The 27,936-nt window shown below is 40.4% G+C and overlaps 1 protein-coding gene across 11 annotated transcripts in view; it reads left to right on the forward strand.

Moving 5' to 3' along the window:
* LOC146315126 (neurexin-1a) overlaps window positions 1–27,936 on the forward strand; it is a 376,350-nt gene that overhangs the window by 220,763 nt on the left and 127,651 nt on the right. For all 11 annotated transcript variants that reach the window (XM_084736025.1, XM_084736027.1, XM_084736036.1 and 8 more), the window contains one exon: window positions 25,019–25,200. In XM_084736025.1, coding sequence (XP_084592151.1) covers window positions 25,019–25,200 — 182 coding nt within the window. The remainder of the gene's footprint in view (window positions 1–25,018; window positions 25,201–27,936) is intronic.

Below are 27,936 nucleotides of genomic sequence, written 5' to 3' on the forward strand. Positions count from 1 at the left end.
GTAAGTGATTTCACAGGAAAACACGCATCACTTTGTGTGTGTACATATATGTATGTATGTATGTATGTATCTATATCTATATCTATATCTATATATATATATATATATGTATATATATATATATATATATATATATATATATATATATATATATGTATATGTATATATATATATATCTTTCTCAAACAAGAGAAAACATCCCTTGTTTCCTTTGTTTTGAACCCTGTCACTGATTTATGTGGAAAGAAGAAGAAAATTACCATGGTCAGGATGTATGAAATTGAGTTGGAGTGTGATGCATTGTTTGTTTAGGGCTAGCAGTAATGAGGTTCAGACAGTATCAACTCTGAGTTGCAGACATACCATTCATCATGACCAGACTCCCAGAGGTGATAGTCTTCTTTCCCAGAGATGGATACGATACTTGATATGCTGAATAACTAGGTTATCATATTTTCTCCTGTACCTGCTCTTCTTATTCATTGATGCTGGATAGATGAGGTGATCTGATCAATGGGAAAAGCGTTTCACAGTTGAAGCAATGAATCTGTTCAGTTGTTAAATTGACTCTCTGTGGATTTCTGTAGATTGTCTGCCTCTAACTTCTATTGGCTAATGGACAAGATAGTGATCTGCAGCAGGGCTGTAGCCAGGATTTTAGAAATACTGAGGTTCTGAGTCCAAGTCCTCCGTCCATCCTGCAGAAAACCTTGACCAGAAATAATTAACTAAGTCTCCATTCCTTTGCTATTTGGATTTTTTATGTAACTTTTATTTAATACTTCAACAGACAAGTTTTATTTTCTGTTCATTTTATTTCCCAACATGTCTTTGTTCTGCAAAACACACACATTTTACAAACACGAGAAAATTATTATCAGCATCATGATGATGCATTTTCAGGTAATCCAGCAGGTTTTTCAGTAAATAATCAAAATGAACACACTCTGTCCATTTTGTCTGTACGTTCCACAAATGATATTAGGTTGAGAAATAATTAATCCTTTATTTGTTTATTTATTGGGATAAAAGTACACTCTTAGAAATAAGGGTTCCTAGAGGGTTCTTCCTGAAGGCCTGAGGTTCTTCCTTTAATCATTTTCTTCTGAGGAACCCTTTATCAAAGGACAAGCTAGTCAAGGGTTATTTGTATGAGTAAGGGTTCCATTAAGAACGCTTACTCATACAAAGAGTTCTTCAAGGATTTTTGAAGAATCGTTGCTTCTTTGTTCTACAGGTTCTCACTGGGTGGGTTCTAGATAAAACTCTTCTAATGCAATCTAAAAAGGTTCTTGTCAGAACCTCCTGCGAGGGTTCTGGGTGGGTTCTAAATGAAACCCTTGGAATATAAAAAGTCTTGGTAGAACCTCCTTGTTTGGGTTCTAGATGGTAATTTTGAAATATACAGGTTCTCAGTAGAACCCCCTTGGTGGGATCCAGATAAAACCCGCGTAATATATATAAAAAAGCTTGGTAGAACCTCTTCTGTGGGATGTAGATGAAACTCTTGGAATATAAATCCTGGTAGAACCCCCTGGATGGGCTCTTGTCAGCACACTTATAAGGTGAAAATGTTCTGGATAGAACCCCCAGACAGGGTTCTGGATGAAACCATTGCTCCACCACAGAGGGGTTCTCCTTTAGAACCTCTCACAGGGGGTTCTGGGTGAAACATTTCACAGATGTGTCTCTGTATAACTCTCTGTGGTGAGTTCAAGTTAGAACTCACTGCAAGGATTCCAGGTGGAACCAAAAAGGGCTGCTCCTATGTGGACAAGCCGAAGAACCCTTTATGGTTCTTGTGAGCACTTGTATTTCTAAGAGTGTAGTCAAATGTAATATGTTGCATGGAATCAGCCTGTGAAATGATCATCGATGTGATGCGTTATAAACACCTAAAGTCACAGACACAGTTCCAGAGGACGTAACCTCAGTGTTGTCAGGAGCTGCAGCCCTGATCTGCAGTGATTCAACAGTCTCTGTCTGTTCTCGGTGTATACATGTGTATCATCCTCTCACAATCATACTCCATATGTTCGGTAGAGGGGAAGTCAACCTCCAGATTCATGATGATTATGTGATATACTTAACATGTCTGAGGAAGCCCCCGCCTAACACCTGCTCCATCAACCACAGCGCCGAAGCCTTTTGTATCTCAAAACTCGGTGGTTTGATCAAAGTCGGTGCAGCAATTTAAGTGATTATAATCAATTTTAAAGCTCTCCACCTTCGGAGCTAATGGTTGAATGGATTAGAGACAGTGCTTGTCTGTGCTGGCGCTGCTGCAGAGAACAGATGAGTGGTGGTGGTGGAGGGTGGAGAGAAAGAAAGACAGACAGAGGGGAAAAAAAATAAAAGAAGATAGAGAACGGAGAAGATGGAGAAAGTGAAGAAAGGAAGCAGAGAGGAGGGAGAAAGTGGCTGGTCTCTGATGTCGCCTTGCTGCCGGTGTGTTGTGGGCTTGTATAATATAATTACTCCCATGTCTCTGAGCTGATGTCATTCTGCGATAGTGTGAGGATGACAGTATCTCTGCTTCTGCGAGGCAGCGGAGATGATAGCTGCCCTGATAAGGATCTGAGTACATGTTCCTCTGCTCTAGAGGGAGCACAGGCAGTTATTGACCCACGAACGAGAGACTGCAGTCGTTTCATTCCCCTCTCCCTCTGATGTGTGAGAACACAAACACCCCTCTTTTTATTTGTGTGCGCTTTAGGTCTTTAACCTACTTACATCTTATGATACTCGCTCGCTTCTCCCATCTTCGCTTCCATCCTCCCTGACCCACCCCCAGCTTCCTCGTCGGTCCGCGGAGTCCATCCAAGCAGACAGAGTGGGCAGCCTCTTGCGCCTGCAGTGGTCTGCGTGGTTTCGGTGGTGACCAGGCTATGGTTGGCATGATGGGAAATGAGACCTGACTGTGCGTGCGGTGGGCAGCGAGGGGTCAGCTGAGTAATGTGTCTGGTTTCGGATTAGAGACTTGGGAGATGGAGGGGGGAAGAGAGGGAAGAAAGAGCCCCCTCCTTTCACTCAAGGGGATTTCTGCGCCCCTCACATGCATAGGTCCTGAATTAGTTTGAGTCAGGGAGCTCTTTACCCATAAGGCACTTGGTGAATCACCATCGACAGCATCGTCTACTTTGCCATCTCCTTCTTTCTTCTTCATCCGGTCGGTCTGTCTGTTTACACCGCTGGCTTTTCCTGTTTAAAGGTATTTTTTTTTATTACTTCAGATGAGCGGTGTGGTCACTGGACCGCAGGCAAGAACTTTTCATATTCTTATCTTAAAGGACAAATCTGTAATATATTTACTGTAATAAAGACCACGATACGTCCTCAGAAATTAAGGAAACCTGTCAAGTTAAAAAACTTGTCTGACAACAACACTACAGCCGTGGTTTCCCTCTTTGAGATTTCTATTTTGGGCTGGAGTAACTGTAATTGTTTGACTATTTCATGTTAATTAGTGTTAAAATTAATGCCGAATGTTTGCAGAATGAGTAAATGTCTGTTTAAGAATCGTAAGAAATCATTAATAATCTTTTACAGAGGGAGAAGATGTTTATAACGCTTAAATTGAGTGATATGTGAATGGAGTCTGGCAGGCAGCGAGACAAGCGGCGACTTGTGCATTTTTGTCGTCGCTTGTTGTTCTCAATGTATGATGTTTCGTGCGTCTTGTGCTCCTGCAGCGTTCCTGCAGCCTACCTGAACTTCCTCGAGTCTGGGGAGGAGGGGGCGGGGGAAACAACTTGCTCTGGACTGCTCTGCTCGTCTTTGCGTGCAGTTGTTACACATTGCTCGTTTAAACTTTTTTCGTACAATGGGCTCGTACTAACATGCCATGTCAGACGCAGCAAACGCTCACAGCTTCAGATCGCCATGTAAATGATCCACCTATTCGTATTTGAAAGCGTGTGAATGAGACTTCAAAGAGTAAAAAGAAGAACTTCATGAGATTTTCAAACTCAAAGCTGCTACAAAGTAATGAAATATAAAGTCATTAGTTTAAGACTAGCTGCACATGACTCCTTCCACAGGTCTGGATTACATGTAAATTGTGTTTTTATCTGAAAGAAATTTAAAAATACGAAAAACTGGTGAATGCCTGGTGCTTTCCTAAATCCCTCATGCAAACCACTTCAGAGCAAATCTGTTCATTTGATTGGTTCTTGCACGAGGCCCGATGTTCGCTGCTCGGGTTACATGCGTCTGACATCTTCCAAGTGATTTAGCACAGAAAAGGAGGGGAGCTATCATAACTAAACTGCACCATTCTCCCAGCGAGCAGTGTTTATTTCACACATACGCAGCTGTTAACCCTGCAAAATACAATGGAATATTTTAACAGTGGCTGTGGCAGACTACACCAGATACATAAAAAAAAATCCTGAATATTATTTATGAAACATTAATGATTCTCACTCAGGGAATTTATTTTAACAGCGGGATACATCAAAACAAGAGCATGACAGGTATGGTAATGCACAGTATAGAGAAAAAGGATATCTTATTCAAAATGACGGCACATGACAGATTTGTGCATTTGTACGAAGGTAAACAAAATGTTGAAATCATGAATGCATGCAAAATAGCGTGGAAATGAGGAATATGGGAGGATGACCTTATATGAAGGGATGCATTATAAACAGAATAGGTTAAAACAAGGATTGTTTCCACATTAACTGTAAAGACTTTTGATTTTTTTTTTTTTTTTTTTGCATGCCAACATTAAAGGTATTTTATGCATCAAACAAAAAACAAACAACGAAGAATCATATATAAAACCCATTCTTGAGAACTGGAACAAATTATGTCCTATCAAAAAAAAAACAAAAATGTTTTGGTCTGCTTTCATTTTTTAATTTCTAAACTTGTCCCAGCCAATAATTCACAACAATTGTTTGAAAGTGTTTTAAAAGCCTTCAGAATCTAAAACTAACAATACCTCCTGATAACATCAGTATAAAATGTGCTATTATGATCATCTTTGTTTCAAAATATATATTTTTTATGAGAATGTTGGTTCTTTGAAATTGTGTTCCAGATTTCAGCTCCATCAGATTTTGCAAAAACATGATTTAATCAGGCATAGAAAGGGTTAGCTATACCCCAAGGACCCCTGTCTCAATTCCTGGTTTTAAAAAGGCGCTCAAGCACTCATAAGCTTCTTCTTCTCTCCTATATTTATTAAATATGTTCATAATGATTAATAAAATGAGTTTATGTCAACAAAAAGAACTTCATGGTACATCTGCTGTGTGGTCTTTGTGTGATATGTTTTTTTTTTTTATCACAAAGACAAATTACATTATTAACAGAAATTGTAAGTGAGCAAAATTATACATCTTATCTATTTATATCTTGAGTAGAAATATAACAAACTTAATGCAACAAAAAAAAAAACATTTCCTGTCTTATATTATAATACCATGACTTTTTGTGTGTCTGACAGTCGACAAAATTCAAGGCCTCAGCTGCAAGAAAACAGTTTAATAAAAAGAAATAAATCAGAAGGGGGTTTAATAGGCAAGAGTTTTTTAAAGCAAATTTTCCCAGCATAATTGAAGAGCAAAAATCAAAGCCCCTGAAAATATGGTTTGAATGAAACATGATCTTTCTGTCATCACTTATGACCCACTAGAAGTGTGTAGTGGTGGCTCCATCTGCTCTCTGCCAATATTTTCTTATTTTCTCATTATTTTTCTGTTGTTGAGATGCTTTAACTGTCGGGGTTTGACGTTCTGCGTGCGTGACTTTCTTTCTGAAGCATCTAGGAGCAACTCGGGCAAAATCCTACTGACTCTCTACCTTTAACTGAGCGGAAGGAGGGCAAGAAGCGTGGAGGAGTGATGAAGCTGGCGTGCAGGTCAAGGTGTTAAGGATGCTAATGAAAGAGCTTAAAGAGTTCTCCAGAGTCCATTCTGATTGACTCAATAAACACCTCCCAGGGGAACAGCACAAGAAAAGGGAGGAAAATAAATAAATAAATAGAATAAATTGAAATAAATAAAGTGGAGATCAAGAATGCAAATGCCAGAGTTTTTTTTCTTTTAATCTAATCTGAATTGAGTTCACTCACCCTGCAGAAGCCTTATTCTCTGCCATCATAATGAGGCAGCAGCTATCTATCTCTGTGCCAGTCAGGCCTGTATATGCACACACTCATGCACATTCACTTGCAAATGCACACAAGCTCACTGCACACAAAAAAGAGCAGCACTCTCCCAAATCATCTTTCATCTCTTTGATCACTTTGAATCATTGTCACGACCGAAGACTGTGAATGTGGGTAGTTGGAGCAATATGCAAATTTGCGCTCATTTATATAGAGTAACATATCATTGGTTAGGATTTGAAATGGGTCATAAAGGAAAATATGCACTTGGAAGGTATAAAAATATAATTGTTCAGAGGTACAGTGGTTCCAGCAGTGCAGCGATAACTCCCCTCAGTGATGGACTAATTGGTTCTGGGAAAGGTCAAAGGAGAAAAAAAAAAAACAGAAGATGGAGGGTGAAATCCTTCAGCCTGTACAGCCTGATAACCCCGAACCACAGAGGAGGCCGGAGAGGATGGCTTTCTGTGGCAGTCGGCTCGCGGCAGACAAAAATGTATGATTGCCATTGATCACCGGATCGATAATGAGCCCTGCTTAAATTTCACACGACTATTTTGGGACAAAATGAAACCGAAAGAAAAAAACGTACCACTTTGCAATAAGGCTGCCCTTATAAATGGTCTATGATAAGATTGTAAACACTTATAAATCATTAATAAACAAGTTCTAACAGTTTTCATACATCTGTGTACTACTGATTACTATTTACTAACGAGTTACTCACGTTTATAACAGGCAGAATGGAGCCTTATTCAAAATGAAATGCATGACCATTTATTAATGACCTACTACTATTTATAACAAGCAGTGAGCCTTAGTGTTAATTGAAATAATTGACCATAATAAGCAAAAGCGAACCTTATTGTAACGTGTAAAACAGATGCTGAAAATGTGAACACTATCGTCAAAACTTTGGTGTATGAATCTAATAACTTAATATGATAATTAGATGCCAAATTAAAAGTTGTGACTATTAAGATATGCTGACAACGTTTAAATATTAGTAATTTAATAAGGAATATCTCAGTCGGCGATGAGATCTGAGGTGTCACAGTACGGATAAATGCTCACTATTTGGCAAGCAACAGGTCGCCAAATCGGCCGTTTATATTTAATGTGTTGTAACAGCTTATAAATGATTTAGTTATGAAGTGTTTACAACTTAATAAATAGCCTGATTATATAACGTTTCTAAATATATATGTAAGAGTAGTCTTATTGTAAAGTAGTCATGAAAAACCTCAAGCTCTTCTGCGTGGGTGTTTTGATTGACACGCTTATAATTATTTAAATCATCACCTAACTTTACATATGTTCATGTATGCTGTCTTAATGATAGCCTCAAATAAAAAATTAAAGGTTGTGGAAAAATGAATGGCTGCCCTGTGTTACAATAGGAGGCCCCAATAAGACCCAACCATGTCATAACTATTCTTTTTTTTTTTTTTTTGCAATTTACAATTGCTCACCTGCAGCAGAGTGGCAACAGAAAGAAAGCTGCCCCCTAATCCACTCTAATAGGATTGTGTGGGATTTCACCTTCCTCATTGCTCCTTCCATCTCTTAGTGCCTCGGGCCTGCTGGCAAGGGCTGATAAAAACATGCCTGCCTAACACCTAAGTGCAAGCTAATATTAGCATATATTTTGAAACATAGTGTAGAAATACAATGCATACCCACGCACATTTCTTTTTTATGCTCTGTTATATATTTATTTACTGGAGGATACATGGCATCAGTGTGAGATAGAGGACAGCGCAGCTTTCTTACGGTGTTCCTACATTGCTTGTTGATAAGGGGGAGGCAGAAACTGTGTTTAAATCGCTGCACGACAAAACTCCCTCTCATACTCCTCGGTGCATCAGCGCGTGCACATGCAATGTTTATTTCTGGTGATCTTCCCTCTTCTTGATCTTCTCTGGGTTTATTTTATTGTATGATTTCTATAAGAAATGCAGCTAATTAAATACTATCTCACCACTTAGTAGAGGCTTACTTACAAAGTGAGGCTACTCAGCAATAGGCAAAGCAGATGTTTAATCCTGCAATTAAGGCCAAGGCGCGCTTCTCGTCTCCTGGGTACGGCTTACAAAAAGGAGTAAACAGTAAAAATGAAGCAGTGTCATGCAGGGACGACATGGAAATGAGACACATTAGCATGAGGAATAGGGTTGTTTCATGGCGTAACGTAAAACATATGGAACACATTTGTATCCCATTATTAATATATGTTGTCTAATGCACATGACCTTATGTCACATGTTGCTTTTTTACATATGTATGTTAAATAAAGACCATCACACAGCGATGTATGTAGAAAAGTGACCGTATCAAACAGTTGGCCACATGCAGCAACATTCTCTTAAATTGTCTCTTATTTTTTGTCTTATTTATCTGCTGAGAAAGTCTCCAGATGCACCAAACACTTTTAATCACCATAGTCTGCTCCTCTTGGAGGGGTGTGGCCGATTGTTTGTTATTAGCATGAGAAACGCCCCCTAAACATGATAGGGGGGCTGTGTGCAAACACTCTGGTGCACAGCAAAGATTTGAAGAGATGCCACCAAAAAAAAAAAAAAAATGTCTGTAAGAAAGAGACCTTCAGCAGTAGTGAAATCTGCATATCGTGATGCTGTAAATGCTGTGCCAGCAGAGGAATGCACAGGAGCTGTCAGAGAGGAGGAAAGAAGCCAGAAAATATTCACAGTTAAGAAGCTGGAAGCTTTTTTCCCTTAAAAAAATGACTCAATCAATTATCCCAACAGTTGGCGATTAATTTAATAATCGATTATTGTTGCAGCTCTGTTTCCATCAGTGTCACATCCACATTAAAACTTTGCAGCTTCCTTAAAAAGAACAACTGTTCATTTGCCTTTTTACATGTAACAGTTGTACTTCTATCAAAGTTAAGCTTCTCATCTAAAGTGCTAAATATAATAACAATGTGTTGCTGCAGTATAGATAATTTAATTAGAATTATATATGAAATCACAATTACCATTATACATATTTTTAAACTTGTTTCCTTGTGTTACACAAGCAATTAGTGGGCTGTGAAAATTAGATGGTTTTTTTTTTCTTATCTTGGTGAGAATGCTTTTGATTACTAATTAGAAGAGAAGAGAAACAAGAGAAAAATAAGAAAACATTGGTGAACCCCAGGAATCAATGGGAACTAACAAAATAAGAACAAAAATAAGAATATCTGCTCATAAATGGATCCTTGAACGAGGCTCAGTGTCTTCTAGTTTTTGAGGGGTTGTTTATGCTCCACTGCCTACTGCACATGTACACCGCCTTGGGCTAAACAGTGATTTTCTAAAGAAAAGGGGCAGTGCAGAAGGTTTTACCTGGTGCTTTCCCTTAAATGCAGAGGTGGAGATGTGGATGCATTAAATCATATCAAAGGAAGCTCTCCTGCGGCTCGAGCGATGCGTAATTATGCAGGTCTGGTACGTATTGCTATATGATTTGCTTTTCTGAATAGTGCTAATGCCGGCGTTTGCTCAGTGAAGTACAGTAGCTCCGTGTGATCTAAAGCAGCCTCTTTGTGGGAGTAATATTTGTGCTGATGCAGGTTGGGCTGCATATGGTGATGGGCAGCCAGAGTTGTCTCTCGTCTCAGATCAGAGCTCTGGCCCTGGACTCTGTTTTCTGCCTCACTTCCGCTGTGTAATTATCCCCCACACTTGTCTTTTTCAGTAATTAGAACTGCAGTCATACTCCACATCTGTTGGCTCCCTAATAGAGAAGACAACAGCTTCTAGAGACCATTTGGAGGCTGTGATGTTTGGTACATGCTAGCTACACACACACACACACACACACACACACACAGAAACTAAATAATGCACTGATGTCTGATGGCACGTAATCAGTCAAAGAGGCTTTTAACTGGGAATGAAAAAGCCGAGAATCGACTGATGCTTGATTTTATTTAAGTCTAACTTTGATATGTGTGTTTGCTGGCACGCCAATTAAACACTGGATGCAGAAAAATCTAATCAACAAATTGCTGGCAAACAAAATGGCTGACCTGAACTGAGAGAAAGGGAGCATTGTGTCTGAGGAGCAAATGAGGCAAGTGATGATGAGAGAGTAAATTAGAAGCTGTCGATACTGTGAGACACCTCTATCAGAGCCAAGGCTGTTGGCTGGGGAGGCAGATATGCAGCTGGTCGGGGTAACAAAGGGCCCGTTTGGTGTATTGCTCCATTAAGACACTGGGTCTTGTCAGCTCTGCCTGGATGGGCCATTCTGCTCCACAAGGCAGGGGCTCATGTATCACTTAGGGCTTAGGGGAAGCGAGCATGGCGGAGGAGGGGGGCAGAAGGAAGGGTGTGAGTGACACTGGTCGACTGAGCATTCATGGCATAATGTTACCAGCCCAGGGGGCAGAACTTTACCTCGACCATGAATTGATGGTCTCCTGCCATGAAGAGGGAGGGCGCTTGGTATGGCTACCCCGGGGCCCCGTCATGATGAGGTGAAGGCTTATCTCGTCAGAGCAGTGTGAGGATAAAATATGGTGAAGTGCTGCAATGGCGTGATGCAGGGGCAGATTTCTGGACTCACTTTTTTTCTGTGAAACTGCAGGTCGTATCAGTTTAAAGCTGCTTAAATTTAAGGTTCAGAGTCTTTACATAACATTGGCATGCTGTATGTTCCTGTAAACAGTACATTACATGGAGAAATCTGTAATATATTCACTGTGATGAATCTTAAAATGACCACGATATGTCATCACAGGTGAAGGAAACTTGTTTGATTCTGAGCCAGAAAATCTGTTTTTGTTTGCCTGTTTCACATCAATAAGAGTTCAAATGAGTTTGTGTCTGTTAATGTGTTGTAATAAATCATTAATAATCTTTTAGCCGTATGGTAATGGAGTCTGGCAGGCAGTGAGACAGGCAGCCACAACTCATTGACCAGACTGTGTTTTTTTGTAGCAGTGTGCTTTTGTTTTCCAGATAAAGGGCTTAAATAGGATTTCAGTCGTCATTTCTGCATGCGCAATTGCGACATATTGCTCTTTTAATTTTGTCTGAAGCGAGCCAAATCCAAATCGATCAAATATTCCTTTTGAGTGCCGAATTCCATTTTTGTCTTTTTCTTGCTGAGCCACAGCGAGGAGGTATTTCCTGGTAGGTGAATTAAGCTCAGTTACACGTGTTGCACAAAATTCTGTCACCCATAAGATTCTGCGACCTCATTAAATTTCAGCTCAGTTACCACCTCAGATGTTCTTTTTTTTAATCATACCTTATCACAGACTGGTTTTTGTGTGACCCACATTTGGTACTGTCACACAGAAACCTGTAATCAATCAGATTCTGTGACACTACAGAGGATCAACTGAAGGACAAAAGCATCAACGTCTCGGACAAATATTGTCCGCTGAGGTGTTAAGGTTCTCCAGAAAGACCTGCACTCTGCAGCTATGAAAGTATCTGCATCTAATCTTTGTTTCATAGGCATCAATTTCTGTAGGTGCACCACATTTTTGGTAACACCTATCAAAATAAAATGTGTGATAAAGTAGGGCTGGCTGACATAGGTGAAAAATGCACCATGATAAAATGTTTGATTTCAGCTGATATAGATAACTATTGAGCATTTTTACAGACCAATTCTTAATAAAGACCAGAATATAAACATTATCTTACTTTAAACTGCAGTGTTGCCTCACACGTCAGTGGTGAAACTGAACACGTCTGTTCAATGATTGGCTGTTCGTGTGTCTCTCGTATTATCGAGGGATATGATAGGCTGTTTATGAGGCTTGTTATGTGCTTCTCTGGTGGTTTGCATTTAATGAAACTATTTTTTAAAACAATTTTCTTATTGCTATTGATAACGTGTCCGTTGCTGATTCATGTCACTATTCTTTTATTGCTTAGACTTATGATAAAGTGTGGCAGCAACATCTGTTGTGGTAAAAATTCTTAACCAGGCCACAGCATTTCGTGTAATCTAAGGACTCAACCAGGAGATATCCACTTGATTATTAATTCAAATGATTAGCTTATTAGTTTTTCTAAGTCTCACATTTAGTATTTGATTTTTATCATATGTGTCACTGCAGCGAGGTGAGAAGGTAAACAATGAAAGACAAGATTTTCAGGGTCTGTTAAGAACGCTATCCTTTAAATATAGAGAAAAAAGTATAAAATGTGTTTCTTCTTCTTGCAGTACAAAAAAAAAACAGGAACTAGTTTCTAATCGACCTTTTTTCTATTGCAAATCTCTGTGTCTCTGTTACGCTTTCTCTCCCCCCTACATCCCTCTGATGTGGTCATTTTGTACTGTACTCGCCTTGAGGTCTGACTTAAGTGCTTCGATGTTTTCTCTCTCTTTCTCTCTCTCTCTCTCTCTCTCTCTCTCTCTCTCTCTCTCTCTCTCTCTCTCTCTCTCTCCCCATGTTTATTAGGTGTTGTTGCTCGTATGATTTCGGAGCTGGCGTCTTATACCCTCTAATAAGGATGACCAATCATTGGGGCAAGCAGCAATGCCCCACTTTTAGTCTCCACTTAATTTAATTACATCAAATTAGCAAAGCAGGGAGAGAGAGAGGGGTGGGGTGGGGTGGGTGGAAGAGGAGGGGGGGGGGATTAATCCTTTGCAGCTTATGAAGGCAGGTTGGACACTGTCAGCTGTCCTATGCAGAAATGCTGCTTTGGGATTGTCTTCATTAGAAAGAGCTTAAGGCTCATAGGTCACTGGATATTGTTAAAACAATACTGTGGAAATGGGCTAATTAGAATATTTGCCTAGTCTAGCCGAAAGACTAAGGATGACTGCGTAAGGACTTTAAATTTTTTCTTTTTTTGGATGTAGCTTTGTTTTATTTTATTCATGTTTGCCTTGGTACTACTCATGTGTTGAGCCATTTTAATTATCTAATTACTTTTGATGCTATTTTCAACCCTGGCTGGAATAACCAGTGTTGCTATTTGCACCTGGGATGGACTAGCCAATGAGGCTATTTACACCTGGGTGTATATAGCCTAGCATGGCAGAGGATAACAATGCTCTTTGTGCCCGGGGTGAAAATAGACAATGTGGCTATTTGCACCCAGGGACAAATAGTGAAAGTGACAATTTACAACCAGGGGTGTATAGCCTAGCATAGCTGACACAGGTTTGTAGAAACCTGGGGCGTAAATAGCCAGTGTGGCTATTTGCACCAAGGGTGGGTGTGACTTTTTATACCCTTGTGTATATAGTCTAGTATGGCTGAAACAAGCACCCAGATGTCCATAGCCAACAATGCTATATGTACCTGAAATGTAAATACCCAATGTGGCTATTTACACCTGCATGACAGAGACAAACCATGATCTTTCCCTAAACTTAAGCAACTAGTTTTGTTACCTAAACCTACCCAAACTGCGACAGAAAACTGAAGATAGTAATAAAAAACTGGTAAATAACTGACATTTAATTTCCCATTACTGTCAAATAATAATCACTTAGAGCAGGACTGAATTTGTTGCTATTTATAGCTAAAACGAGCGGGTCAGGTATAAATATTCAAATAGCTGCTGTGTGCCTTTTCATACCCGGGTACAGATGGACACTCTGTTGGATGGCGGCTACCATTACCAATAACTCATTACATGTGTCATTATTGAAATACAGTGGAATACATGTGCTCTGTCAGCATAGGTGCATACAATATCTCAGTTTCGAACATCAGATATAATGGTGGTGAAGATTAAGTCTCTGGGCAATGAACTGTAAAAGTTTATATCGACTGTGCTGTATATATGCCAATATGCCCAGACTTATTAAGCCAACACAAAGTAAGCAGGCAGTCTGGGCTCCGGGTTGATTTAGCACCTCTGTCCACTCCGCTTTCTGCTGACTGCAAAGAGAATAGCTCAGCTCCAGCCCTCTGATAAAGACTGAAGGGAGGATTTATCACTTAAAAAAGATGGGGGAAAAAAAATAGAAATGTGGAAAGAAGCAAAGCAGAAAGTGTCAGGGTGCGCAGTATACAGTATTTTATGTTATGGGTTGGTTTCATGACAGAACTGCAGCAGTTATAGACAAGCTGGCAGAATTTCTCAGTTTCCACTCCATGCTCACAGAATAAATGTTTTGGCTCAGCACTAAAGCAAGATTGCAATGATGTATAAAATGGATGAGATGCTCTCACAATACCGCAGTCCTGTGTTTTTATCTTGTTGAGGAAATCCGAGCCCCTCTCGTATAATTTAGATGGCTGCATTAAAAAGTTTGTTTTGCTGTCATTTCAGCAGTATGTCGGACAGGATTGTTCCGGCTTCAACCTGTGATGAAACCTTTTCTCATGCCTGCTGGTTCTGTTCTAACTGCATATCCCATTATAAGGCAGGCAGTTGTTTGTGCTGAGAGAGGATTAAGACAAGTCAACAATCCATAGCCTTTTTAGTCTCCCAAAGGGCTGCTCACACACCACTGAAGATAGAGAATGGCTTTTTCCAGGAGCAAAGCTTGAGAGCGAGGTTTAAATTGTTGAAAGGACCTCGCTGTACTGCAATGGAACAATGAACAGATATAGAAATAGAGATTGGGTGGGGATGGGGAGGGTGGAGGGAGCAGCGGCCACAGGCATCTAGCTGTATCCACTATATCTCGCTGTCCAGTTTTCATTGTCCAGCTGAATTTTCTTCATTTGCACCCAAGGGACGGCCTACCAGAGGCTGCGCTTTAACTACCGACTCCAAACCACCGGGAGAACAATCACTCTCAACTCATATTTCCAGGGCCACTGTTGTTCGCTGTACTTAATTATTCCAACATACAGAGGCTGCCAGTCAAAGGTGACAGGCAATTAATCACCTCTCATGTCAAAGCATTTGGTTATGTCAGCTACAAAAGTGACACGGTGACAGGAGGGTCAGTTTTTTTTTGTTGTTTTTTTTTCCCTGCAGGCATCTGTTTTATAAAATGCTCAGCGTTACAATTGCCTTGATCATTAAAATTGTGAAGAAAACAATTTAAAATAATAATTATGACTCATGTTTAATTATTTAGTTGACACAAAAGCCATACACTCAAAATACACCACTTAACAATTACAAGAGTAAATCGATGTATGGAGAAGTACTATTACCGCATTTACAATGCCTCTTAATCTAACATACAACAACAGTCACCTTCACACTGTGAAGCCTTTGCTTGAAAAACACAACAAACCCACCATGAAAACACTAAAGCGACTGCAGAAGTCAAATCAGGACAAACACTAGACTGAAAAATGGTGTTTTAGTGTCGCAGAATCAGTTTTGTGCACTCAGTAGATGGCAGATCTCTGACAGGCAAACCAAAAGGGATATTTGGATCTAACCCTTGTGTAATCTCCACCATTTCATTTAATAACTAATTTAATTGCATTTTTTTTCTCAGTAAATGTAACAATTCCGTTTAATTTGTAATTTAATTACATGCAGCTAGTTACATGTAAGTAGTTCCTGCTTCTATGACATTTTTGTCAGAATTAGCATATTAATTCTTGAGTTAGACCCAAACCAGGTTGTGTGAGGTCACAGTTAGACCACCAAAATCTAATAATTTCATCCTTCAGTCAAAGCGGATTGAGAAATTCCCTCCAAGTGTTCCTGAGATATCGTGTTTACAAGAGCGGGATGAACGTGAGGTCACATCATCATTTGACCACTAAAAGTCCAACTGGTCTTTTTTTTTTTTTTTACCAGGTTTTATGAAATTTCCTCAAGGGACTATTGAAATATTGTATTTACAAGAATGTGATGATCCAAATATGAGGCTGTCGTCACTGTGACATAAAAAAAGTTATAAGAAAGTCTCTCAAATATTGTGAATCACAGCAGTCCTTCAGCATACAGTCATAAATGTGCACAAAAACGTTAGGCTGATGGGTAGAGATGTAGTAGTCTACATTACAAGAATGTGAGGAAGAGTAGTTTAGGCTACAAGCATCTAACATTGCTGCCTTGAGCAAAAACATGCACATAATTCATTTAGAAATAATCATTTGTGACATTTTCATTTAAATACTTTATATAATATCCACCTTGAATTGACCTCTTTAAATCTGAAGTCTTACATTTGCTGTTCCAAAATATTCTGGGCTCTATTTTTGTATGTCATTGCGAACAAAACCCATGGCGCAGGGTGCAGAAAGTGCCTTTTTTGTCCTAACCAGAAGTTCACAGTGCATATGTGGCGTCTCTGGCAACAGGGAGGAATACATTATCAGTAGATGTGGTTGTCATCACCAGTCAAAGCAGAGCGCCCTGACAGCTCTGATTCACAGTAGAAAGCGGCACAGAAGGGATCTACCACAAAAAAGCTCTCTCAAGAGATCACTCGTGTCCTTGTGCAAAAGGTGCAGAATTGCCAAGAGCGAATACGTGGCACTTTAAATTTAATTAGCCTGGGAGGAGGTAACATATTAGGCTACTGTCCTCCTCTGGTGCTAAGAGCTTCATTGCCAAATGAAAGAAATGGTTCAGTGACATTAGGTGAAGAGCCAAATAGGACTGGCTGCCAACTAAAGGGGCAGTCTGGCTATGGGAAAGGTACATCCACCAGTCTGTTCATCCTCTTTTGTACAGCCACATGTGGATATACTTGGAATGGAGAAAAAATTAGGCTATTTTTTCCTTCTTGGGGGAATTACATCAAAGTCAAATTGGCCTACATATCCACAAAAAGACTGTAGCTTATGGGTAGGATCCGCATGCACACATGACTTGGTAAAGGCATGAAAGTAGCACAGAACACAACTGCAGTGCAGCGTGCACCTTTGACGTGGACTCAGAAAGGTGAACGGGACAAGCAGAAATCCCAGGTGATCCTTAATACCGCAGCTCCTCTGTTCCTACTTTGGAGCAGTAAAGTTCACAGCATGTCGCCAGAACACCAAGCAGGCGCAGAGAAGAAAAACCCTGACAGAAATGTCACCCCGCCAACACAAAGCCCCACCGTGCGCCAACAAAAAAGTGCAGTCCTCGCTGTCTTCTTCTAGAAAACATTCTCTGGTTTAGAGAAGAGGTGTTTTATATTTTAGAAGTGCAGCAACAGTGAAGAAATCAAAAATAAGCCTGTACGAAACAAATGGTTTCAGTAGTGGGAACAGGTCACCACAAGCAGAACAGACAGTACAGAAACACATCAACTTCATCCAGTATAATGCTGAATTTTCAAAAAATTGAGAGAGATTAGAGGAAACGTTCATATCAACCCTTTTTTTTTTTTGATAAAATAAAATAAAACACCAATACATATTTAACAACTGTATATAAAATAAATAAGTACTGACAGGACTGAAAGTTCAGGTCTGAAACCTTAATATGAAACTGGTTTGCATGAACTGCAAGTTGTCAACGGGGAAATATATGAGAAGTACAGCTGCAGTAATGACGACAACATAACAGGAAGAATCGCACATGTTCTTCCTCTGAGACACAAACAACAGGCACTGCCCCGGTTACCGAGCCCCCAGGAAGGGCACCAGACTTTGAGGCCAATTTGACATAGTGGCTGAACCATGTAATGACAAAATCACGATGCTCTACCGCTCTGATGATGCTCGCTATTTTCCCATAGGCTAGCATTGTGAAGCAACTGTTAGTTGGTGGATAGATTTTTTTTGAGCGTCACAGCCCCAACAAAATTACTTCTTAAAATGTCTAGATTTGATTCATTCGATTCAATAACACTTGGAAAGTCTCAAAGAGCCCCCAGATTAAAACAATCTATCCCGTTCAAATTAGCGAAAGCTAAATCGAAAGTTCACCACTTGGCCAAAGGAAGTCTCTGCTGCACTTGCGATATGGGCCGTACAACGTGGAAGCATATGCTGAAGCTCTGACACAGATGTTGGTTGAATGTGACACTGAGCAGCTCTCAAAGGTCTGAACAGGGGGTTGCCTCCAACATTAGATCCAGTCCTCCTGAGTCAATCCATGCTGGTGACAGACTGACAGGCTGTAGGCTGTGGAGACGAGGGGAGAGGAAGGTAGAGAGGGATTTTTCACAAATTATGTTGCAAATTTTTGTTATTACAAATAAAGTTTCCAAAAAAGGGTGGCGTTGTGTAGCAGCATTAAATTTGAGTTCAGATCGGTTCAAATGAGTACTCAGCCTTAGTTGCGACATGCACAGCCATCTGAATGGTGTGTTTCATTATAATCATTCAAGAATGCTGCAGTAAAAGCAGCTGGAAATGACTTTTGAGGTTATAAAAGAGAATCTCCGGCCTTGTTTACACAGTCAGTCAATATTCAAAGACACACACAACATAAATGTGAAAGGTGTTTGACATCAAAGCTGAAAAGTGACATCTCTGTGTCCTGCATTTCTTATGTCTACTGAAAAAAACTAGTCTGACTTACAGGAAAAAATATCATTGTAGTTCAGACACATAATCCATTGACATTTAAATAATCAAATCTTGTGTTTTTTTCCCGTCTTCCATTATTTTTGGTTCATGTCACAAGAAGTTTGAATAATATTTGATACATTTTGTCTGGAAAAGAAGCCTGGAGAGGAATGATAACATTTACAAACAAGATTCCCTACATTATATAGATAAATAGATAGATATCTTTGTATTGGCATCATTATTTTGTATCATGGGGTGAGATGTATTCTTTAATTATGCAGTGAGGTTGTGTGAATGGTACCCCTGTCTCTACACGACTGTCTCTGTAAATCACTGCTCTGTAATCACCGACAAGTTAGAACATACTGAAAAGATGCTCATAACCCCACGTTCTATTTACCGTCTCATCTCCTCAACTACTAGACCATTTAATTGCCCCAAAAGCTAAAACATATTGAGAAAGGTAGACTGGGGGAAGGAAAAAAAAAAAAAGAAATTGATCACGCTGACTCATAATTTTCCCTCATGGCACTAAATCTTCAGAAGCATTGATCGGAGATAGCTCCTTTAACAGATACCGATAGTGTTTGATTGGATAATAGTGTCCTCATAAATCGTGCTAATGATTTCTCTGGAAACTGAAATTGTAATCCAATAGATGTCATTAAGCTTCTTTTAATTGTGCTCCTCCCCTGTCCTTTTATTTGGTTTGGGGGTGAACAATATGCAGCAATTTATGTTTGTGTTAACCTACTTATTTCTGTCACACTCGCAAACAAGTTAAAGGAGAAGTTGTTTTCCCCCTGCTTCTTCCTCCCCAGACTTGAGGAAGTTCAGGCAGGCTGCAGGAACACCGCAGGAGTGCAAGACGAGCACAACATTATACTTTCACAATAACAAGCGACGACGAGTCCTACACTGCAGGTTTATCAGCTGTTTATAACTCTGTCAACTGCCTGTTGATCTAAACTTCAGACTGTTATCCTTAAAAAATACACACTCTGAAGTTAAGTGGCTGTCTGCCTTCTGTCTGCCCGACCCCATTAATATATTGCTCAATTTAACCGTCATGAACCTCTACTCCTTCTAAAAGATTATTAACGATTTCTTAAGACTCCAAAACAGACAGACTCATTCGGCAAACATTCAGCATTAATTTGAACTCTAATTAATGTGAAATGGACAAACTAAAACAGTTATTCCAGCCTGGAATAGAAATTAAAAAGGAGGATAATGTGGGGGTAGTGTTAGTGTGAGTGTTTCAACTTAGTGTGTTTCCTTAACACTCATTCTTGAGTGTTGGGACAAAACCTTATTTTGAGGGTGTTTTGTTTTATATAATATGTAAAAGATTAAACTCTTGGCTGTTAAACCTTTTGCTTTTCAGGTATTGTCATACTGAGCAGGCATTTTGTTTCTTAAAGTTGCTAATAGCGCTTTTAATGCTAATCAAAATACACAGTTTTAAATCGTAATTCTTATTTGGCTCTGATTTAGAAGGGCTACAGGGTTGACGTTTTATAGTTGACACACCTGATAGCAATATTATTCAAAGAATTTGTCAAAAAATAGAAAGTTTACCAGTGCTTGAGCAGTGTTCCCACTTTTTTAAACCAGGAAGTGAGACGAGGGTCCTGATGTTAATCTAGGACACAGCTTTAAAGGGCCAACATTTTCAGAAGAAAAAAAAAAGAAAAGAATTTTAAAACAAAGGTTATTATAACGACACGTTTTAAATCTATCAAGAGCGTTCTCTGGTAAAGAGCAACACCCAAAAAATTAGATTAAAATGTTGATATGATAAATTTTTTGTTTGTTTGTTTTTTTGGTGGGATATGATTTGTCCTAATTCTCAAGAGTGAGTGTTATATTATAAATTAAATATATTACAGATATATTCTTTAAAGTGCTGCGTGGATCTGACATATCCTCATTAAGCTGTAAAGATATTCAGTTTAAATTAAACATAGATCTAGAAAAAGTATGTTCATATATATGAGATATAGACGAGACGACTGGGAAAAGAGGTTATCTTAAGTTGAAATTCCATTCAAGAGATTCATGGAGATCAAAAATTGCAGTCTAACTACACTATGTGCCACATCTCGGGTAATCTATTTTTGCACAGCAGTCATTACGGGAATCCTTGGCAGCAAATAGAAAGAAACACAAGTGCTAGGTGCTGACAGAAAGCAGATCCATAATGTCATCTCTCCTTTTCATATTTCCATCACAACTATGTAATTATGATTGGATTCCTGCGCAGTTTCTCGGCAGAGGTGGTAATATGAGGCTCGTTATGACGGCCGCGTTGGAGGTCAGAGGAAAGACAGTCTGTGGGACTGACCTTAGCTGAGCCTTATAGTCAAACACACTGCCTGGTTTGTGTATCCTAACCCCCCCCCCCCACACACACACACACACACACACCCCACTACGACTTCTACACGGAGGCACAGCGCCAGTACAATTTCCTCTACTCACACCTATCCGCCTCTTTGTATGACACTGCACAGTTTATTTAACATACGGTGTGTGGAGGCCAGTTTGCTATACGCTCCTGTTTTATTCCTGCAGAAATGGAATGAGACGCTGAGCAGTCGATGCCAAAAGGGCTCGAGCACACAGGCCGTATTTGCTATTCTCCGGTCTTACTATCCCACACACCTCTTTGGCCGAACGCAGGAGAACTCCTGGGATGGTTGCTACATTTTTAATGAAAGCACAGTGTTTGATCTGCCAATGTTTATCTTCTTTGATGCTAAGTGACACAGCAGCGAGTGCAGCCAGCTCTCGATGTAGTCCAACATGAGGACAGATTAATTCATTATCCTCTAACAGTGGAGGCTTGTGGTTGAGGAGTTCATCCTGGAGGTCTGATCATCTGTAATAGGCACCAACGCCGGCTCGAAGCGCACTGCCTCTCGACCTCTTTGGGGAAATGCATGTGGAAGTAGGACTTACAAATGCATGTGGGGATACATGAAGCAAGAAAATCTTAATTGCATTCTCAGGTCTTGTGCTTTGTAGAGCTACACCTCTAAGCACTTTGTCTCTCAAGCTCCCCTCATTACTTACCGAGATCCTGTCCTTTCATTTGTTTTTTTATTAGGCGGCGGGTGAATAGGGAATAAACTGAAACTCTTGTCAAACTAAAGAGACAACAAACAGGCAAGTATTTCCAGGACACAACTGTATCTAATGACTACAACAGATCCATATCAGGCCCAGTGTCCCAGGAGAGCACGCAAATAACAAATATGGAGCCGGTGCATAATTACTCCCACCACTGGAGTTACGCAGGCACGTGTCTGCTGATTTCATGCCACTGCACAACTGTGTAGGTGTGCATTAGCCATGTTTCTCCATGTATCTTAATCCTCAACAGTCCCTCAAGGAGTTTGTCACTAGTCTTACATGCTGGTATGGATTTTAGACCACTTTACCGCATATCGGCAACCTTATTATCTGCGCTCTCTGGGCGTGTTTCGGAGCCATTTATATAATCTGCATGTCACAGAGTAGTTTAGTTGACCTTTGGCGCCCTGACATGAGGGTCTTGGTGTTTATCCGTTTAGCTTAAGGGTGTCACCAGCACCACTCCGCTGAAATGAGCAATCTTTATATTATAGTGTTTTTTTGGGGGAGGTCACCAACAGTAAATAAGCTGTCAGTGGGATAAAGTGGGTGTCAAATCGTATGAATAGACAGAGGGGGGAATGGATGCTTGAGGGCCCAGTGAGTTCCAACACTGACATGGTTTAAAAGAGCTTAATTATAATAAGCTGGAGCATGGAGCAAGTGTTTGGTGGCTCGAGGGGGGGAAAAAAACTTGGAGACAGTGACAACAGTCCGGCGCGAGCTACACGAATTGGAGATGGCTCCGTGAAGGGGGCCAACATCAGATATGCATTAGTGGAACAAGAAGGGTTTTCAGCGGTAGCCGCCAGACTTCATGAAAAAGAAATGATGCCTGCCTCGCAAATATATTACGCATAATGTCTTTTCCTTTGTAGAAGTCATCAAGCTTCATAACGTTTTATCCATTAGGGGGAACAAGAATGCTTACAGTGTTATTTCATTACAAATGCGAGTTATACTTTATGAAAACAATAAATCCCGCCATAGATCTGTATGTCCCGACATCGTTTGTTAATCACATTATTGTTAATTAATGATGCAATTCTTTTTAGCTAATGGTTGACAATGTGTATTGACTCAAATGAGGGAGCGAAATTGGAAAAGGAACTTGAGAGTGGAGTGACGCACTTTAATCACTGCGCTGTGGAGAAACGCCAGAGGGAGCAAAACAACGGAAATATATAAATAAATGCAAAATATATCGATAGTTTTATATCCTTATGAACTGGTTTACAAGAAAATATTGGAATTACAGTCAGAATGATTTATAATCTATTGTTCAGGCTAAGGCTGTTTAACTCCCTGCCCCTATGAATATTAACACACTCTGTCTACGCTCTCGCTGTTTCTCCTTCTCGCTCTCTTACACACACACACACACACACACACACACACGTAAATGCATAACACAGTAGCAGAGCTCCCTGTCTAATTTTTCATGAAGATAGCTGTTTTTATGCTAATCTGACAGCTGCATTCATTTTCAGGCTTTCTCACAGGCATTTATTTCCCAATCACACACTCATTCGCTCACAATCTCACGCACACACACACACTATTCCTCCATACTTTTCTGTGCCCTGGTAAAAAAAAATGGATTGAAACACTATCCTAATGAAGGTGTCTAATTGGGAAGAAACAGGCCCTTATTTGATTGAGACAGCTCTGACAGCTCTGAAATGGCGAAGCTGGCAAAGCATCAAAAACTGAGACTGTGGCTTTACACATGAACATACTCCCACTTTTAATGGACCGCTTCCTTCATTAGTCGAGAAGGACTTATTTCCAACCGTCAGTTTGACTAGGTCACTGGCATAATGCCGCGAGGCTCTTTCTCGCTGAATAGCTAGGTAATTAGAACCACTCTTCCGTCCACCAGGTCGTGTTGAAACCTTTCATACGGCTGCTAAAGACAACGAGGTAATGCAGCGAGACAGGAAATAGCTGGTTTGGAGGTCATGAGAAGGGCATAATTGGTCCAGTCAGACTATGATGCTGCCGGCTGCATCTGCCTTTGAGGCTGCTAATGAAGCACGAGAGACGGGGCGGTACCCGTTTGGCACGCCGGTTTACCTGGGCACCAGGGACACGACTGCTAACATTCGCTTCTACAACCCCAGCTCCAACAGAATGCAATGATTTGCCAATACTTTCAACTGAAGACTGTAGAAAAACAAAATATTTAATATTCAAATTGAGAAACTTTACAGTTTTTTGTAAAAAATACACTAATTTTTAATTTGTTTCCTGCAACATGTTTCAAAAAAGGTCTCATCAAAAGACTGAAACTTCAGGTCAAAACTGATAACAGGTGACGGGTATCATGGTTGGGTATTAAAGGGGAATCGTCGAAAGGCACAGTTGTTTTCTAGCATGGATAGGTGAGGTTCACAACTATGTGATAAACTGCAGTTGGAGAACAACATTTATCAATTTAGGGATTTCACCATTATCTTAAAAAATTCAGCAAATCCAGAGAAATCTGGAGGAGCAAGGACAAAAGGATGCAGCACTGCATTAAAAACTGCCTAAAAATCCACCTAATAGTATAAAGAACACTTAATGGGCTCTGGAACACTTTGAAAAACCGTTGTCAGTAAACACAGCTTGTTGCTGCTTCTACAAATGCAAGTTATGATGCAAAGCAAAGCAAACAGATTTCTCTGGGCCCGAGCTCATCTGAAATGGATTTAAAGTGTGCTGTTAGTCCGATGAGTCCATGTTTCAGGCTGTTTTCAGAGATCATGGACGTCGTGCCCTCCGGGCTGAAGAGGAGAATGACCATCCAGATTGTTACTAGCACTAACCTCAAAAGCCAGCGGCTGTGATGGTATGAGCGACATACGCTGCCGTCCAGATGACGTCTTTTTCAGGGACGTCCAGGGACAAACATGAAGTGTCTTGTTTTTGTATTGCATTTAATTGAATGTAGGCCGAAAAGGATTTGCAAATCATGACATTCTGTTTCTATTTACATTTTAAACAATGCAGCAACTTTTTTTGGAACGGGGGTTGTGTGTCTTCCCTCTAGAGGTGAAACAAGCAGAGGCAGTAGAACTGAGTAATTGTGCAGCATTAGGAGGAAAGCGGCATCGGTACCTGCCTCCCTAATTTCCACTGAATTTTTCCCGCTCTCATGAATTGACATGAGTGTGCTTAAGCCCTCAGACGGGGCTGAGAGCTGTTCAAGAGTGATGTGTTGCTCACTGCTTTGCAAAGTCATTACTCAGCACAATAAAACACTCAGTACTCCGTACACACGGCATGGATGCCGGCTTTGCTGTGTTAATAATGTTTTTGTGTTGACAGCCAGTGGCTCACATCTGGTACACGGTTCTAAAGGGGGGAATACATTTCTAACGCCTTCTGTTTGTTCTCTTTCCTTTTTTCATTTCCTCTAGCGGGAACAACGTACATATTTGGGCGAGACGGTGGACTGATCACATACACGTGGCCGCCGAATGACCGTCCCAGCACGAGGGCAGACCGGCTAGCCATCGGCTTCAGCACACACCTGAAGGATGCTGTCCTGGTGAGGGTGGATAGCTCCTCTGGTCTCGGAGACTTCTTGAAGCTTCACATCGTAAGTCAACCGCCTGATTATTAACATGCTTTTAAATGCAGTAGACTGAATTATGCACGGTACGCTGTACGTGCAGAACATCAGAACAAAGGCTCTAAAACAGGGGTTCTCAAAGTTTTGCTGACTGAGTGCCAGATTAACAGGTCAGCACATGATTGAGGACCACGCAAGAAAACTAATGGACTTGTCATACACTCTTAGAAATACATGGTGCTAACAAGAACCATAAAATGTTCTTTGGCTTGTCCCCGTGGTTCCTGGTAGAACCTTTTAGTTCTACAGAGAACCCTTCTGCGGTGTAATGTTCCACCCAGAACCCTCTCTAAGGTTTCTGTTCAGAACCTTTCCACCTTCTCAGGGTTTTATCTAGAGCTCACTCAGGGGATTCTACAAAGAACTTTTTTTTTCCAAGGATTTTATCTAAAACCCAGACAAGGGGTTCTCCTGAGAACCATTTTATATTCCAAGGGTTTTATGTAGAACCCACCCAGGTGGTTCTACAGAGAACCTTTTATATTATCATGAGTTTTTTCTCTTTTTTCCAGAAGTCAAATCTTTGGATGAAAGTTATTTTTAATGGAGCCTTAGTTTTGCAAAGAACCCTTGATAAAACTCCTCATATCCAAATGGTTCTGGATAGATCCTCAGCCTTTCAGGAAGAACCCTTTTGGAACCCTTATTTCTAAGAATGTAGGATTTGCGATCGGTCTCACGGTGATGTTTGAGGTAAAATTCCCTGAGAACCAAATTCAGCTGTTTGCAGATCACTTCATCTGTCCACCGAGGTCTCACGCAGTGAGAGTTGATACCTTTTTCCTCAAACCTCTTTTTCTCCTCAACTGTACAGTGTTTTTTTTTTTTTTCCCTGTGGTGGCTGTTTCATCTTACTTTCACATTAAACTGCAGAGCTGTCCACCAAAATTGCTGACGTTAGCTAACAGCACGAGCACTGATGTCAGAACTTAATTTCTGCGGCACTCAGCCGGCGCCACTTGTTGCCTAACCGGGTTGTGCAGTTTGACGCAGTCGCTGAATGGTGTATTGAATGTAGGTTATTAAAAGTACTGAAATGGATTGATTTACATATGATCCACACAAAATGTTCCTGAAGTCCACCCTCGGCTGACAGGCTCCACTTTGAGAACCTCTGCCTTAAAACATTATTTCTAATCAGCTTCTTTCTAATTTCTAATTTTCTTTTTTCCTCGCTGGTTTGGAGGGGGTGTGGCTAAACTGGAAAAAGATTATATCACCAATCACTAATCAGGATTCTGCAAATATCTTAAATAAGAATGTAATGACAGTTGGTGGGTTGTTTGGTTACTATCAATCATATCTGAAAACCACACCAACAGAGTCTTTCTTTCTTCAGTTTTCTCTATCAATAATACCTAAAGATTTTTTTGGAGCTTTATTCTTTATTTACTCGTGAATATTTAATATCATAGAGAAATTCCTGAGGTTTGAAGGCAAGTTTCAAGGGGCTGTGATGGTGGTTGTAACTGTGCTTAGGTCTATAAATTAAAACTAAAAGATGTTAGGCAAGATGTAATGGCAAGTACAACATGCATGTTCAAATGTATGTTAATGTCATGTGTGGTTAGAAGGAACCTACACTTGCTCAGCTCCTCTGGTCTACATGTTATGCACGCTGTGTGTGTGTGTGTGTGTGTGTGTGTGTGTGTGTGTGTGTGTGTGTGTGTGTGTGTGTGCGTGCGTGCGTGCGTGCGTGCGTGCGTGCGTGCGTGCGTGCGTGCGTGCGTGCGTGCGTGTGTGTGTGTGTGCGTGCGTGCGTGCAGCAGCAGGAACTGACAGAAATGGTGCTGTAATAAGGGTTTGTTCCATACAGTGCATCTCTGACCTGGACATAATTCTGCTGGCAACCACATGACCTTCCTCTCTCTGGCACCCACTCACTGACAATAACGATCATTAGCAAGGGAAGGAGGTGCTGCTGGAAAGACTGGGAGCACAGTGGAAATATGATTTTACTTTCTTCACGCCAAACGCCGGTTAGCACGCCAACTGGTAATCAGATCGAATGAGCTGAAATGTTTTTTTTTTCTTTTTGGTTTTGCATTTTTGACAGAAACAGCTGAACTTGTTGCCGGTTTAAATATCCTCAAGAAAAGTTTATTCTGCTGTGGTATTATTTCCATGCAAGTTTCAGATTTTACTATAGAAAATGTGCTACATCTGTTCACAAGGCTATAATGCAATTAAAAAATGATTATTGATGCGTTTAGATGCAGATGATTTTATGCCAGGAGGTGTTGGTCAGATGCTCAGATGCCAAAACTGAAGAAGAAGCCTAGTTTAGAATGACGCACGTGTTACTTTTCGTCATCCAGTTGTTGGCTTTTAAATTTCGATTATTGACTTTGCTGAATTGATTCATAATCTTTCCAGAGAGAATCATCATGCATCTAAGAATTGATTATTTCCCACAACCCTTATTAATACACGCGTACATAAGAAGTTGCGTGCGTGAACGTATCCAGGGCAACTGAAAAGACGTTCCCACTTGCATGACAACGCAGATGCTGGCCATGAGCACACAGGAACACCGCACACACATGAGAAAACTACAGAGCAGCACACACACAGACATGAAATCGATGTTGAAGTTTGCCTCAGCCCCAGCTGCCCACACACTGAGATTTACACATACAGTAAGCACAGAGTGACATAAGCAGGCCTGTCCTCAGGACACACAGCAGCCATGATGTTGTTCTT

Source organism: Lutjanus erythropterus, chromosome 14 (assembly GCF_056507025.1).
Source record: "Lutjanus erythropterus isolate fLutEry1 chromosome 14, fLutEry1.hap2, whole genome shotgun sequence".
Taxonomy (NCBI): Eukaryota; Metazoa; Chordata; class Actinopteri; order Lutjaniformes; family Lutjanidae; genus Lutjanus; species Lutjanus erythropterus.